Source organism: Acipenser ruthenus, chromosome 1 (genome assembly GCF_902713425.1).
Source record: "Acipenser ruthenus chromosome 1, fAciRut3.2 maternal haplotype, whole genome shotgun sequence".
In the NCBI taxonomy this organism is placed as follows: Eukaryota; Metazoa; Chordata; class Actinopteri; order Acipenseriformes; family Acipenseridae; genus Acipenser; species Acipenser ruthenus.
This window is the reverse complement of record NC_081189.1, coordinates 111,341,195-111,357,619: the sequence shown is the minus strand read 5'-3', so window position 1 is coordinate 111,357,619 and position 16,425 is coordinate 111,341,195. Positions and strand designations below refer to the sequence as shown.

Below are 16,425 nucleotides of genomic sequence, written 5' to 3'. Positions count from 1 at the left end.
GGGAAAATCTCACCAATCGTTTCCCCTGCTGTGTCTGCCATGGTTACTGGTGCGGTTGGGTCTGCCTTTTTAATTAATTGTCTATGGCCAGTCCCAGCCCAGAAGTATTGCTAATCTGGAGTTGGTCACATGTATAAAAATCTGCAGCAATGGCTGAACAGGGGGTTGGTTGTTTGAGAGGTGGAACGAGAGTAAGAGAGAACAAGTTAAAACAAAAGTAAAAAGAAACTTATAGGATCAGTAAAGGCGACTACCCAGCCTGACCTAGGTATTGTTTTGTTTTTGTGAGCGTTGTTTTTGTTTAATTATTTTTTGTTTTTAATAAAAACCACACACCAGCACTTTCAACCCACATGTACCTGCCTGTGTCTGTCTGTCAGCTTTCTGGTCTGGGGACGTCACTATTCAGCCATCCTGCCACATATGGTTTCCTTCCTCACTTAGAATAACTGTGAGAAAAAGCTTTGTGGATAGGGCCCAATGTTTCCTTAAAATATTGATTTTTAATCTTGACATTATACTGGAGCATTATAGGACAGCACTGGCCATAACGTGAGATCACCCTTGCTGGGACTTGCATCCTTTCAAAAAGGTGTGCATTATCATATCAAATCTCCATGCATTTCTTATAATAGGTCTTAAGTCATGTCCAGTCCCGCTGTGGGATTCATGTAAGACCATATCATTTTCAGCTAAAAAAGTGTATTAAACTGCTTCTCTTACACTTAATTGGTCTTGTTACTTGAAGCAGTGACCAGGATGTGTTTATGACCCTAGCTTGCTAAAATATTATAACCTGCCTTAATTGGGTTATATCTTATGGCCCTCACCATCTGGGACACATTTATGATAACATTTCAGTGTTCTACACCAGCATGCCGGGCCATTGCATTGTGCTATTCTAAGGCCCTTTCCCATGTGAGATCTCCTTATCGAAGCGATCAGTAAAAAGTTCCTCATGGCTGCTAACTGCTCATGCACTAAGACAGTTTATCAATACACCCTCATCATATTGTCATCCCCTTGAATCACGGCAAGGCACCGTCTTATCATCGTCTTTCTGAGTTACCAATCCGTGACATGTTGTGATTATTTTTCCCTCGCCATCCTTGGTTCTTTATTAATCCCTATAATCTAGTGAGTAGAGGCCTGCGTATGTTCAAAATAATATTGTGTCCCTGCTTAGTCAGTTTTGACCAATGTATGATGATTGCTTTCTTCACTATATTAGGAAACTCAGCTGTCATGATTCTACACTAGCTCTTGTGTGGAGCTACAGCCCCTGTGTAAGTGGCTAAAGTCAAACAGATACTTTATACCATCTGCATTTTCTGAATATTTAATTTCTGTTTTAGAAATTTAGAAATTACCACAAAGGGTCGAGCACCTGTAATTTCTGCCCTTCTCTATACAGGGGACAGAAATCACAGCTGCACACCCTCTCATTTTCCAAACCACCTCAAAACAGTCCCAATGGTTGTAATAGGGCTTTAGTTGGTAAGACTGGTAAATCTAAGAAAAAAAGCACATGCAGTTCATAAAATGATGCAGTCCTAAGCAGTGCAAATACTGTTAACATATGACATACATGGTAACATTACACCTTCTTTCTTGTTCCAGGAGGCAGACGGCAGAGGAGCGGGAAGCGGAGAGGCAGCAGGCGAACAGGTTGATGCTGCAGCTGCAACAGGAGGCTTTTCAGAAGACCCTGAGCCAGCCCATGCAACAGGACCCTCTCTGCTTGCACAACTCCTCCCTGTACGCCCTGCAGAATCTCCAGCCCTGGGCAGAAGACAACAAGGTCACCTCCGTCACAAGCATGGCCTCAGTCGTCTGAGGAAGTGACAGAGGAAGTGATAGAAAATAAAAACAAGACCAGCACAGACCGAGACTGAGAAAAGCACTGGCTCCAGATACACTGCCATTGGGAATGGTTGATCAGGAGGAGAAGGGCTCTTCGTTTCTGAAAGGAACTGTTGCAAAGCAACTGAAGGCCTTTATATAATATGAGTCTCCTGCTTCTAAGAGCTGGAATCCAGCATATACTGAACTGGCTGAAACTTTCACTAGGGTTCAGACTCGTGAGCACCGGAATGTTCATCCGCAAACTGCATGGACATTCTAAAGAAATAGGGCTTTTAATGAACTCAATGGTTTTACTATCCCTACATCTGTATTTTTATAATGCTGTTTGTCCTAACTCAACATCCAGGCATTTCATTACTGTTGTCAAACTCCAGTCAATGCAAAGCTAACAACAACAACGACAAAAAAAAGACAGAAAGTACCGTGGGCAAATCATTTCAATTCTGCTTTTGCCTACACGTTTAGGCTGTCTGTAAACCTGAACAAGTTTTCTAAGGGTTTGGTCAATGTTTCCATTAAGCCTAATATAAATCTACCAAGAGTGGCAAGTGAATAATACCAAAGCTCAACGTCTTTCACACTACAATACAAAAACTATCCAGCTTTTTGTAGAAATATGCAATGCATGTCCCTGATTTTGCTTTTTAGTTGAACTCTCCATATATGCTTTGCTTTCATGCAGGTTCATCGCCAGCCCAACATTTATACTGTGTGAACAGAAGTGACATTTTAACTTTCAGCTTGCAAATGTGCTGTGGGATTATAAAATTCATGAATTGCTTGGTAATCTGTACGATAATATCACATGGGATCATACTAACAAATAAAACTTGCATAGCTGTCTCAAGGCTAAGGTTCCATCATAAACCTGGTTCCTTGTCTTTCGATCGCCCAGGTTCCCATCAGGTCCTTTTCCTTTCTTTCTCGGTTAACCAATGGCAGATTCCATTCAAATGCATGTATCAACCTTTGTGGAAAAATACATTTTCATAGCCGTGGCCAATTCAGAAAAAAGTACCTCATAACCTGACCTATTTCAGGAAGAGCCATCTCATTGGCTGTTAATGACTGCTTCTACTTATGCCTTTGTCGTTTGGGTGTTATGATTAGTCAAATTCGTCAGTGAAACTAAGCCAAATGAGTAGCGGTGTTATAAGACAGCCTGAAACAACCCCCACTAGTCAGTGGATGGCAGCTTTAGGTCCTTGGTGTGTCCTAATCTTCATGTCACATCACAAACTATCCCTTATAACAGTTTACAATGGTAAAAGAATAGGAAAGTATAATAAAACATAGAGTAAAAGGTATGGTAAAGCATAGGTAAGGTGGTAAAGAATACTGAGGTGTGGTAAAGCATATTAATAAACATGACAAACCAGGGTAAACTATGTTAAAAAGCATGGTAACAATGCAAAAATATTGTACAAAAATACCATGGTAAACTTTTATAAGGGTTCATTTAAATGAGATTCATCAAATAGCTCTGTCTAAATTTGTTTTCAAACAATTAAAAGTGCTTAACATGGCTTGCAACCATGTTAAATGTAATTCACAATATGTTGCACCAAGATTGGTCTGTTCATTAATCATCAGTGTAGGAGTCGTAGCCTGCAAATTCTTAAGTATAATGGCCTCTTACAGTATAAATATTTTAATATACAGGATCTGCGTAAGCTAAAATAACGGAACAAAGTTTAATATATATAAGATTTTTAGGGTGCATTGTTGATAAAAATCAGCTATTATAAGTGGCGCTTGAAAAATGTGTTAATATACCAGTATGTTTTCTTCAGGCAAACAGTATCCATTCTCTTTTATTATATTCTTCAATCAAGTTCAGAAGCTGCAGTAACCATGATTTAAACTGTGATTAGGACAAGGGAGTAAATTCATTTGATAATTCAGTCTTTGTAAAGACAGATTCCATTATACCGTTTACCTATCTAACCTTTATTATGAGTAATGAAGCACTGGAATGCTATGTCACTGTTCACAGCTTTTTCGACTGCAAACACAGATTTCATATTTTCTTCTAAAAAAGAGTCATTTGTATTTCTTTGAAAAGCATTCCAAACAGCAAAGTATTTAATTATATATATATATAAATTGCTTGTTCCATCCATTCCTCCTTTTATATTAAGTTTCCAAAGACATTTTGTAGATCACAGAATGTTGATTTTATATCGGTATGTACACAGACTGGAAATGAAAGCACTGACTTTGTTTTTACAAACTAGAGAATAGAGCAGCGAGGACACTACTTTGTATTAAAGAAAAATGGACCCAGACGTTAACCGCTAGAACAAATCTTTTGTATCACTTATAGAATTAACTAATTTTGCTTCATAAAAAGTTGAAACCTGCATTAACAGATTGAATTACATACCGCTTTGTAGTTTTCCATATACTTGAACTGACAAAAATCTAACATGAAATACTGTACTGCTATAATGGCTTCCGGTAGACTTTTGAGGTATAATTTTGTAGTTTCTTTGATTACATGATGTTAAATAAAATATCTAAATTATGTTTATATATATATATATATATATATATATATATATATATATATAGAATGTCACAATCGTTTTGTAGATCACAGAATGGACTTGGTTAGTTTCCAACAACCTGCGCACTTTAGAAATAAACTATAATAAGACTAGACAAACGTTTTGTCAAGTAGTCAAGTTGTCTTCCGTGGTATAATAGCTTTGTCCTAAAAATAAACTTTTATAAGTTTAAAAATAGAAAAACCATTTTGTTTTAGCTCTTCTCATTGGATTGTTTGTCAGATTTATAAAAAAATATTTTTTAATAGTACTGTATACTAGTGTTTAATAGTAGTGTTTGAAATTATGGATGTAACTACACACCTTGTTTCAAGAAAAAAAAAAACTGGCTAATTTTGAAAACATCTAGTGACTTTTAAAAAAGGAAACACCTTTCCAATGCATCAGTCATCACATCTTGTACTGGTGCATGATATACAGAGGGTTAAGCTATTATGGGGTGAGTATTAATTGAAACTAACCAAGTCCACCTTAAATAAATAGTCTAATCATCTTAAACAAAAGTTTCTTTATAAGAAATCTATAATGTACAAGTTCAAGAGTTTGCAGGCAATCACTCAAATACTGTAACAGCTAATATAGGTTTCATTGGTTCACATGGTAGAGATAGAAATGTATATATACACAGTGCTCTACTAAACATATGTGACCACCCCTGATATGGAGCATCTAATGCACCTTACAAAGTCACGTGTTACAAATTAGTAATGATAGCATGTACTGTATAAAAGGTTGAGTCACTGATGATACAACTCAGTTTGACCCCAATGCCTTCAAGAAGACAGCTACCTGAGTTTGAACGAGGTGTGACAGTAGTTAGCCATTTTTAGGGAATCAGAAAGAACAAACATCAAAAAACAGGATCAACCTAAGAAAAGGGAAATAAGTACTGAAATGAATTATCAAGTTAAACAGGCATATAGTGTAGGATGGAGATGAATTGGACTCATTCCCCTATCTTATAGAAGGACTGCCTACTTTCAAGTGCCACCCACTCTAACAGTGGATTCACAAAACACTAAATGAGTAGGGTTGGGTAGTGGTCCAACACCTTTTCCAGGATGCTGTATATAGACTGTGCAGACGATAAATCTGAATTACTGTATAATCCTGCTGTGCTGGTCATTTAGTTAGGGTTACTGAATGATCTGCCATCTATCCAGTTTCTAGCAGCCAGATTGCAAACCACTGTATCACTTTGTTTACTGGATGACTACCAAAAATCAGCTATGCTATTTATCTACTTAGTGCATTGACTGCAGCCATCAATCCTAGTCCCTGGGTAAACAGAAGCTGTGTGCATCATTTTCAGTTGATTTGACTATGTTCATTGCAATGTCATATCAATCAATGTAAAACTGTTCTTGCTTGGTGTGTACATTATTTACATACATGGTGGTACTGTTGGTCACCTTAATGTTGTTATTATTATTTATTAATTCAGATATTTACACTGGGTTTATATTTGCTCAAGGATGTCAGATTCAACTGTGTAGAATTAAAATAGATTTTGAAATGAAATACATTTATTCAAATAGACTTGAGTTGGGTGTGTGAAAGGAGAAGGGGGAGGTGGGGGTGCCACACATCATAATTAGGGCTGATCTGCTTAGTGATAAAATCTGGGGATATTCAGTTGACAATTTTTCTACGTGCCTGTGTGTGTTCAGCCAATGATATTGCATTTTCTGATCACCTGATTTCACTCTCCACTTTGCTAAATAGGAAGTATGGCTACAGACAACTGGATGCATGAGGAAACTTTAGAATTGATCGATTATTTGCATGATACAAAATGTTGTAGTATGTTAGATGTGCAGAATATAAAGACTGCAGTAAAAAAAAGAAGATGAATATAAGAAATTAACAAATATTTTCACCAGTGGAGGTAAAAGTCAAACTAAAGATATATATTTTCCTTCTCTCTGCAAAATATTCAGTTTGGAAGTTCTTCAGTTTGTCTTTTACCTCCGCTGGTCCAAACGAGTATTTCTATGTCAACGTCTTTTCAAAATTGTTCCAATTACTATAGCAGCTACTGAAACATGTTTACTGCAAACAGGCGCCATCATAAAATTGTCAGTTTTCCAGTGTGCCTGGCACATTTAGTTTTTGTTGTCAACTAGAATTAATGATAAAAATTAGTCGTGTATCTCCGGTCTAGGGATCTGCTTATCTACTAATACTGCTTTTTCCAAGCAAGTCTTCAAACTGCCTGACCTCTTCATCAGGACATGTAGGCAGAGCATTGAGGTGACAAATGTGCTGTTCAAGTTAATTCCATACATCCTCTGAGATGAGATTGAGATGTGGGGATTGTGGAGCCCATGAAGGATCTGGCATGCTCTTCAAAGCATTCACACACAGTGAGGCACAGTGGTTGCATTCATTTCTTAAAGGTAGACATCGGCATTAGGGTACAGCATTGTTCGGTGGACTTGATAAGTGAACCTCAGAATTTGTTTGGCCTTCCAAAGTAATCAAGTACCACGTTTTCATGAACCACAGATCTCAGGAACGTGCTTGAGTTACTCCCTCCCACCTCCGTTTCCATGTTTATAAATTACTCGAGTTGGCTCCCAATTTGGGCAGGAGTCTGAATTCTCTGGTCCGATTTCACTCCTCGGGCTGGCCTGAAATCTAAAGTCTGAATTTGGGCTGGGAGGAAATTACATCACTAAATGTCATTCAAAAATGTTGTAAGGGGCGGGAACATACCCTATAACGGGGCATTTTGGCCGGTATTAAATTCGACGGATTGGCTACCTTGGGTAATATTGACATTTTTTTAATTAACTTTTTTTTTTTAATCTAGGACGTTCACAAAGAAAAATGCAACACAGTTTTGCATTTATACTTTTAATTCCAAAAACATTCAAATAAATGTCTACTTAATGAAATATGTCTGTTAAAACAGTATCTCATTTATAGCAACTTATTATACTAGCATCTACAATGTCACTGCAGCAACTTGGAGAACAACAAAAAAGGCTTTCTAATCAGTTACAGTATTTATAGTTATTATATGGCCCTTAATTTTAAATTACTAGTAAACTTTTACGATAAGCATTTGCTTTCTCAGTTTTAAAACTTAGCTATGGTTCACAACATAACACAGTGGAATGATCACAGCATTATGTAATTATGGGCAGTATTGCCACATGTGAAAACTTTAACAATATAAAGCCGAAACAAAAATGCTTAATTTGCTTCCAAATCATTTCAAACTGGTTAATAGACTAGCAAGCACTGGTAAAATCACCTCAGTTTTATATGGTGCAGAACTAATTTATTTTAATGTCTTGTTTTGTTTATGGACTTTGCGATACCTGCACGATGGCTGTCTTCAGTAATCGTATCTACAATGTATCGACAATAATGATCAACCATTTTGTTAGACTTTCTAACAAGTCTGGCAGTTAATTAAACTTTTGTTGAAAAAAAGAACACAAAAATGCTTATTATTATTATTATTATTATTATTATTATTATTATTATTATTATTATTTATTAGCAGACGCCCTTATCCAGGGCGACTTACAAACGTAAGCAAATACATTACAAGTGTTACAGTACAAGATAAATACAATGACTTTGGTAATTATAAAAAAGAACAGTCCTACTACAGTAGCAGGCACAGCTTACACTGCCTCTGGGTTTCTGATCGGATCAGATCAATTTCAGATTTGATGGAAATATCCGGACAACTTTTAATGTTTTCTAGCAAATTGGCTTCATTACTGCCATTCTCATATTCACTTTGACATCTGATACATTATTTCCCTCGTCCAGTGCTTCTTTAACCTGTTCTGCATACCAGTCTGTCAGAGGGCGGGATTAATGACGAAAACAAGTAAGGTGAGAGAGCCATTTTTAGTGAATAAAAAGATTTGAAAACATTAATACAAGTATGAGGCTTTTCTTTGTCAGATGCAATAATCTACAGACTGAGCAAGATGATTATGTGGTGATATAGAGCAAAATATGTAGATGCACTATATGAAACATGCAAAAGAATATCTAGATAGATTTATCTTTTAAATTGTTTACAATTTTACTATAATACCCTCTGCAGCGAATTCACATCTTGACTTTTAACTCACAAGTATTTCTGGCGAAAATCGATAGTATTTGCTGCAGAACTCCCATGAAAACTCGGAAAAGCATGGAGATGCCACCTTTTTCACCAACTCGAGTTCTAGGAGAATTCAGGCCAATTTGAGCGCACTTGAGTCCACTCGAGTTGGCTGTCCATGGAAACGAGGTAAAGGTACCCTGGGTAATCCAGGAGAACATGTGACACATCGGGGCGATGCCACATCAAATCGGGTAGACAGCTCCTAATAAAGTGGCCAGGCAGTGAACAGCCTAAACATCTGTTATATTTCTATTAATATTTTAATAAATATAATAGTGCATTTAAAGTGCTAACTTATAAATAGTAAAAGCACTCTGGATGACCAGATTTTCAAAGCTCAAAACCGGGACACATTGTTAAATAATTGATAAGAGTAATTAATCAATTTAAATATATTTTAATGGTTATTTAAATAGCCATGCTATCACTCTTAGTATTATCTATTTATTTATTTTTAAGCACTCCGGAGTGTATATTTGTGGCTAATTAGTTTAAGCAGTTATATTGTGTTATATAAGTATTGCTAATTTTATATTGAGTTGACTATTAATAATAATAATAATAATAATAATAATAATAATAATAATAATAATACATTTACGTTTTGGCATTTTTTGTTCTTTCTTTCTTTCTTTACTGCATCAGGATGGCTCTATTTATTAATGTTGTTGATGTGACCTGGTGGATTCAGGTGTTTGCAACCTCTTGCTGCTCTGCCTAGTGTCTGGGCTAAATCCCGCCAGAACTGAACAGCTACGAAATGACCGTATTACACACAATTGTAGAATCATATTGAATATAAAGTAAATGAAAACGCATGGTGCACTGAGGAATAAGCACGTACGTCGGTGTTAATCACATTATAAAAACGATGTTCTTGTTTACGCTAGTACCTTGTTTTTTATTTTATTTTGTTTTCACTGCAGGTTCCGTAAACTGAAAGCGGATGTTTACGTTATTTTAACAAAAGGTATTTAGAGTGTGTCGTGCTACATGAAGTGGCTGAAAACCGGGACTTTTTAAAGATTTTGAGGAAAATGTCGGGACACCGGGAACTTTGATGGAAAAACTGGCTAAAACGGGACGTCTGGTCACCCTACTTGTTAAGGCTATTTAAGGGCAGTTCTCCGAAAATTCATGCCACATGATGTAATTTCATCCCAAAAATAACTTATTTTATTACAATGTTTAAATGTACTTGAAACGCAGGTCTGTTTGATTTACACATCATTGACTACTACAATGCATAACTGAAAGGGATTCATTGGGGTCAACCTTAAGAACATAAACATGAAATTTGTTTTGTCATTGTTAACATCCAGACAACTTTTTTACACTTAGAACTTTAAAGTCTGTTTCAGAGCTCTTTTCAAAACAGCCACTCTAGTGCACTAGTGTTTGAGATCTGTCCTCAAAATCATGGCAAGAAGAGCGAGTATAAAAATAAAAATACAGGAAAAAAAACATAACAACATGTGCTCTGGCTTTTCAGTTCTGTACCTCATCATGGATCGTTATTGCTGTGTTACCTGTTTGACAATGTGGGCAATGATCCTTACACTATCAGTGCACTACAGCGGCCATTTCGAAAAAAAAAAAGCTTTGAAAAAGACTTTAAAGTTATAAGTGTAAAAAGTTGTCCGGATATTAACAATGACAACAAATTATAGGTACATTATTTAAACAGTTGTAGAAACACGTGGGGATGTATAACACTATATATTTTGGAACCCCACTATTTACTCTTTAACATTATTAAAATAGACCCAGTACCTGCTGTAGGAATAATAAGCTAGTTCCACTTCTGATATTTTCTTAAAACAATTGCACGGCTCCCATGTGGGAGTTTTGTACAGGTTTACCCCGCTGTTACCCACGGCTCCCATGTGGGAGTTTTGTACAGGTTTACCCCGCTGTTACCCACGGCTCCCATGTGGGAGTTTTGTACAGGTTTACCCCGCTGTTACCCACGGCTCCCATCTGGGAGTTTTGTACAGGTTTACCCCGCTGTTACCCACGGCTCCCATCTGGGAGTTTTGTACAGGTTTACCCTGCTGTTACCCACGGCTCCCATCTGGGAGTTTTGTACAGGTTTACCCTGCTGTTACCCACGGCTCCCATCTGGGAGTTTTGTACAGGTTTACCCCGCTGTTACCCACGGCTCCCATGTGGGAGTTTTGTACAGGTTTACCCCGCTGTTACCCACGGCTCCCATCTGGGAGTTTTGTACAGGTTTACCCTGCTGTTACCCACGGCTCCCATCTGGGAGTTTTGTACAGGTTTACCCCGCTGTTACCCACGGCTCCCATGTGGGAGTTTTGTACAGGTTTACCCCGCTGTTACCCACGGCTCCCATCTGGGAGTTTTGTACAGGTTTACCCCGCTGTAACCCAAACAAGTGCTGTTTGTTTGCAGTAAATCCTCATGCCCTAAGCTTGCAATTGCAGCTGTGGTTGCAAATATCATTTTGACGTAGCCTGCAGCAACCTGTATTGGAAGATGCTGCACTGGAATCATAGACGGAAGAAAGCACTTTTTTCCCGTATTGAAAGCCGATATTGAAACTTACATTTTCTTAAGCTGTGATTTTTGAGAGACCTCTCACCCACCTTATTTTGGCGCCTGCTCTAGTAAAATATTATTGGTGGCACTTGAAATTAAAGCTTAGATGGAGTCATACTACCTGCTAAGTAAACTTATTATATCATTGCAACAAGAAACATAGGCTTAACCAGAAAGTTGAAATAGAAAGCTCAACAGACCACCTCTATGCTAATGTGTAGTAATAACATGTTTTTAAGCTCAGTACAGTAGGTCTGTACTTGTTGTGATACATAGACAGCACAAATATGATTGGAAGGTTTTTTTTTTTTTTTTTTGGAGACCTGGGAATGATCTTGTTTATAAACACTATCTCTCTCCAATGTTGCTGTAAAGCGAACTGAGGCCTGTTGTCAGTTTGCTGATTTGGTGTTTATTCAGTTGCGAGGGCTTCACAGCTTGTTTGAATCCTCTCAACGAGCTGCATTCCTTCAGGTGACACGGCCTCAGCCTGCATTTCCTCTCCAGGCCTGTGGATCTTTTCATCTGCCTGCCCCTGCCGCCATGGCAACGTGACTTGGCCCATTTCTGACAAATTCCTCGTCACTGCTGTTTTGACAACCAGCCTTTGTGTTCTGCTACAGGTGCTTAAAGACCAGTTTCTTTTTTTCAAACGGTTTATGCTTGCTGTCAACTGTGATGTCTGCACCGCACACGCAGAACAGCAAGGAGAATAAGAAGCTCTGGAAACGGCTGGTGATTCATCAAAAAAGTCCAAATGGAAATAGACATCTGTCTGTATTTTGGTCTCATTCCATTTTTAATTACCCCCTTGAGTCATACTTCACATAATGTTAGTCATGTTTAAACACTTTTTAAACATGAAACATTTTTTATATATACTTTAATTTTCACAATTAAAAATGAGGGTAATGAATACAGAGGGGTATATACAATGAATCTAAACAGTGAAGGGTTGAAATACCACTGCACTCTTTGCACTGTATGTGTCCTTACAAGCAATTACAGGCCTGTGATTGATCTTTGTCTCTTATATCCCTTCCTATTGTGGCACCCCTTCTCACTAGGACTATTGTTTTTGACTACGCCACCCCTTAATTCTCCCATATAGGTTGACCCCTTCTTGAGTCCCTTTCAATCAAATGAAAGAATAAAGGAAATGTGTATATGGTTTAAACCTTACCTAACATAGACAAGGTGTCGTTTATTTAAATACAACAATTAATTCAGACAAAATAATGAAAAATAAATGTTTGTTTTTAATACAGCTGTAGAAGGGTGGTAGGTAATTCACTGACACAAGGGAGACACAGATGAACTTGAAAACACCGCACAGGTGCCCAGTTTTATTATGGGTGGGTGCGACAGGGTGGCTGGGCTGTGACGTCAGGACAGAAGCAGTAACTAACACAAACTGACACCAGTACTGCAGATCAAAATAAATGACGTGGCGGCGCCGTTTTATTTAAATAATACAAAAATAAATAAAACGTTTGAACAAAAAGAAACTTGCTCACAGAGCGAAATAAAACAGTTAAACAAAAACAAGTCACGAACACAAAAAATACTAAACAATACAGGTCAGGCTGGGCAGTAGCCTTCACTGACATTCGACAGCCACCTCCCTCCACCCTTAAAAGACCACCCACACTCAAGTCCAGCAATGTCAATTGCCGCCCTCTTCCACGGGCGGGCTTGAGGGTGGGTCGGTCCCTCCGGCGCTGCCAGGGAGGGACCGCGACCCGGGACCCCACCGGGATGACAGGGCCAACTGCAGTGACGACCGGGACACTGGAGACTGCAGCAGCAGGCAGATGTCTTCACCTGGGGACCGGCGTAGCGATGTCCGATCACCCAGGGGAAGCGAAGCAGCGAACAGGGGGAGCTTCAGCGACGTCTGGCAGCAGCCCAGTGACGTCTGGGTGATCGGGGAGAGCGGAGTGGGGAACCAGGTGTGGAACTGTGGCTGATGGTGTAGGCTCCTGGGTTCCAGGTCTAGCGCCGGGAGGTCTAGGCAGACTGGCAGGGTGTCCAGGAGCAAAGGGTAAGGGACTGTACCTGGCAGCACCGGACTAGACCGCAGGGGTGGTTGTTGTTGTTGTGGTGGTGGTGGGCTTCCCACCTCCTTCCCCTTGTCTGTAGCCGGCGATGGTACCTCTTGCTCCCTCGGCTGCCCTTCCTCTGGCTCTCAGGACGGCAGCTCCACCCCCTCTGGCTCTCGGGACGGCAGCTCCACCCCCTCTGGCTCTCGGGACGGCAGCTCCACCCCCTCTGGCTCTCGGGACAGTAGCTCCACCCCCTCTGGCTCTCGGGACAGCAGCTCCACCCCCTCTGGCTCTCGGGACAGCAGCTCCACCCCCTCTGGCTCTCGGGACGGCAACTCCACCTCCCATTTCTGGAGCATCTGGTCCAGTTCTGTAGGCTCCGTCTCCAGCAGCCCTAACTCCACTCTCCACCTTGTTCTGCTCTTCCTGAGCAGTGGTATTTCTATTGATCTTCTTGATCAACTCCTTATAATCCATTATAACTGGGTCATAGTGGCGCCCACACACTTCTGACACCAAATGTAAACCGGCCGACACCACTCACGGTTCTTGCCCCTTTAAAAATTGACCCAGACACCGAAACTGGAGGTTCAGCGCTTCCGCACACTTTTAATAATACAAACAAAATGAAAATAAACAAAATAAACACCTGGCTCTTCCCGAGCACTAACTAAAACAAAAACAGGAACTCTAAACTATTACCGGACAGCTAGGCTGTTTACCGGCTGAAAAACAAACACAGTTTCACAAAGGTTTCACACACTAACTTTGAGGACTCAGGACAGACCGTACTTGACTGCTTCAGGAACAGGGCATACAGGTTCTAATTTAACAATCATTACCAGGTGCAGGGGATAATTAATAATAAAACAATTAACAAATTCAAATTAAACAATAAAGCAAAACAATCAAACAATAAAAGAAACTAACAAAAATGTGCCTGCGCACATGCCCTACGCAGGGAGGATTTTAACCCCCTTCCCTGCTGTCTTACAACTGGTACATACAAACCTGTAAAACCAAAATGTTTTTTTTCTAAAAGTAATAATATATATATATATAATACATTTCATATTAGGCACATAAGTTCTTATCCTACCTGTCATTTCATATGTATCTGAGTGCAGCTTGCCATATTCCAATCAAAATTACTACTTTCAAGACTAAATATTTCCTTCTGATATATTCCCAGTTGCATTTGTGAAACAAAACGAAGGATTGTTTGTCTCCCAGGTACATTGAAAAACAAGAAACTAGGCTTTCACAGAGTTTGCATCTTGATAAACCCACAATCATAGCAATCTGTCTCGTAGTCAGTCTACAAACAAAGGTTTTAAAAAAAAAAAACGTGTGCTAGGAGGAGGAAGCGTGTCTTGTTTGCTACATTTACAAAAACAATAGAATCTTACGTTATAGGCAGATCTAAGTAGAACTGTTTATAACTTTATCATTTTTGCGATTCTGGCTATCAAACACTGTCAGGATATTGAATTCATATATTTAGGAAAAGTCAAAAACGGACATACACATACGATTTACAACGGAAGAGTAATTAACATTTTAAATGCAAAATGGGTCACACTCACCCGTATGGTGGTTCTAGTGTTAAAACCAAGTAAACTGTCTAAAATAATTAAATCAAAAACAAACAAACAAACAAAAAATAACACGTTACCTAGGGTGAACCGGACTAATCAAATTGTCTCTCGTTTCACTGTTCACCCTACAATACCAATAAAACAAAATAAAAGCATTTAGAAACAGGGGAGATCGAGAGATGCTTCATCCCCAAACTCCTCACCCGAGCTGGCACATTAGGTCCTAGCAAGATAGTATATGGTACTCCTAAGGGTCCTCCTAGGGGCTTCCACTGGATCTGGATTCTCAATATCAGGTTTTTTCTGGGGTCGTATGTGTTGCCTGTGGTTCCTCCAACACAAACAGTAACAAATAGTATTATTGTTATTATTATTATTTATTTCTTAGCAGACACCCTTCCCTAGGGCGACTTACAGTTGTAAACAAACAAATACATTTCAAGAATCTGTAGAGTAGTAATCTGTAGAGTCCATTTCTTCATGGGTAGCAGAAACATTTAGACCAGGGTCACCATTCTCCACCATGGACTGGTGATTTTTGGGCAATTGTCTGTGTGCTGGTCATATCACTGTGTGGTGCACCTGTTTTGTTGGTCCTGTTCCATCTGCAAGACAAACACTGTAAATGGCCCTTGCTCACTGGGCCCCCGCACCACAAGATACACGGTTGAATTCCACACATCCTGGATCTTATTCCTGCCATGCACACTGTGATGTTTCAAATAGACCATTGCCCTACCTGCAGGGTAGAATCCCTCACATTCTGGTTGTGCACTCTGCCTCACTGTGCCACAGCATCCTCCAAGTGCCGTTCAGTTCTTTCATAGATGGTCCATAGTCTTTCTTGGTGCTCTCTGACCCAATCCTCGACATCTCCTCCGATTGGTTTGTCCTTGTCTGCTCCCAGCACGAAGGCTATAGGAAGTTGGGGTTCTTTTCCAAACATCAGGTAGTATGGGGACCGGCCTGTTGTCTGATGCTCTGTGGTGTTAAACGCAAACAGCACAGGGGAGAAAATCTGACCAGTGGCGCTTCTTCTCCAAAGGGAGAGTGCACAACAAGTCATGCAGAATCACCGTCGAGCCCTCTTGAGGTGTTGTGGGCTAGTCGATGAAACACCGAGGATGGAAGGTGCCCACTTGAAGACCCCAGAGATGTACCCTACTTAGCTAAATCCAGACGGTTGTCATGCTGATGCTCTGGGGAGACCACACTGTGGTTGATCCCCGGAGCCAGCATCACAGCCGTTGTGTGTGCTGATGCACTAGGGAGGTAATAAGCTGATCCCTGGAGCCAACATTACACTTCAGCCATCAACACCAGACAGAAGGATATCTACATCATCATATGGAGGGAAGCGCAAATGGATGGAGACACAGATGGATCACATTAGTTTACTGTAGAGCTACGTCTTAGTTGGTGCTTATCTTGGCGAGAGCCGAGTTCAAATCAGCATGAAGTTTTAACATCTACTCTCGTGTAATGGAAATCTTGAACCGTTCACACTGACCGTTTCCTTGTGGATGGTAAGGAATTGTATGGTTCTTCTGGACCCCATACAACTGGCAAAGCTGCTGAATCAGTGCACTCTCAAAATGTATTCCCTGGTCTGAGTGGATCCGCAGTGGCACCCCGAACCGGTAGAA

General features: G+C 39.7%; 1 protein-coding gene across 2 annotated transcripts in view; it reads left to right on the top strand.

Moving 5' to 3' along the window:
- The window catches only part of LOC117421058 (T-cell leukemia homeobox protein 2-like), a 31,540-nt gene extending 23,652 nt beyond the window's left edge, over positions 1-7,888 (top strand). For both annotated transcript variants that reach the window (XM_034034947.3, XM_034034949.3), the window contains one exon: positions 1,621-7,888. In XM_034034947.3, coding sequence (XP_033890838.1) covers positions 1,621-1,837 — 217 coding nt within the window. In that variant the 3' untranslated portion in view covers positions 1,838-7,888. The remainder of the gene's footprint in view (positions 1-1,620) is intronic.
- The last annotated feature ends 8,537 nt before the right edge of the window (positions 7,889-16,425 follow it).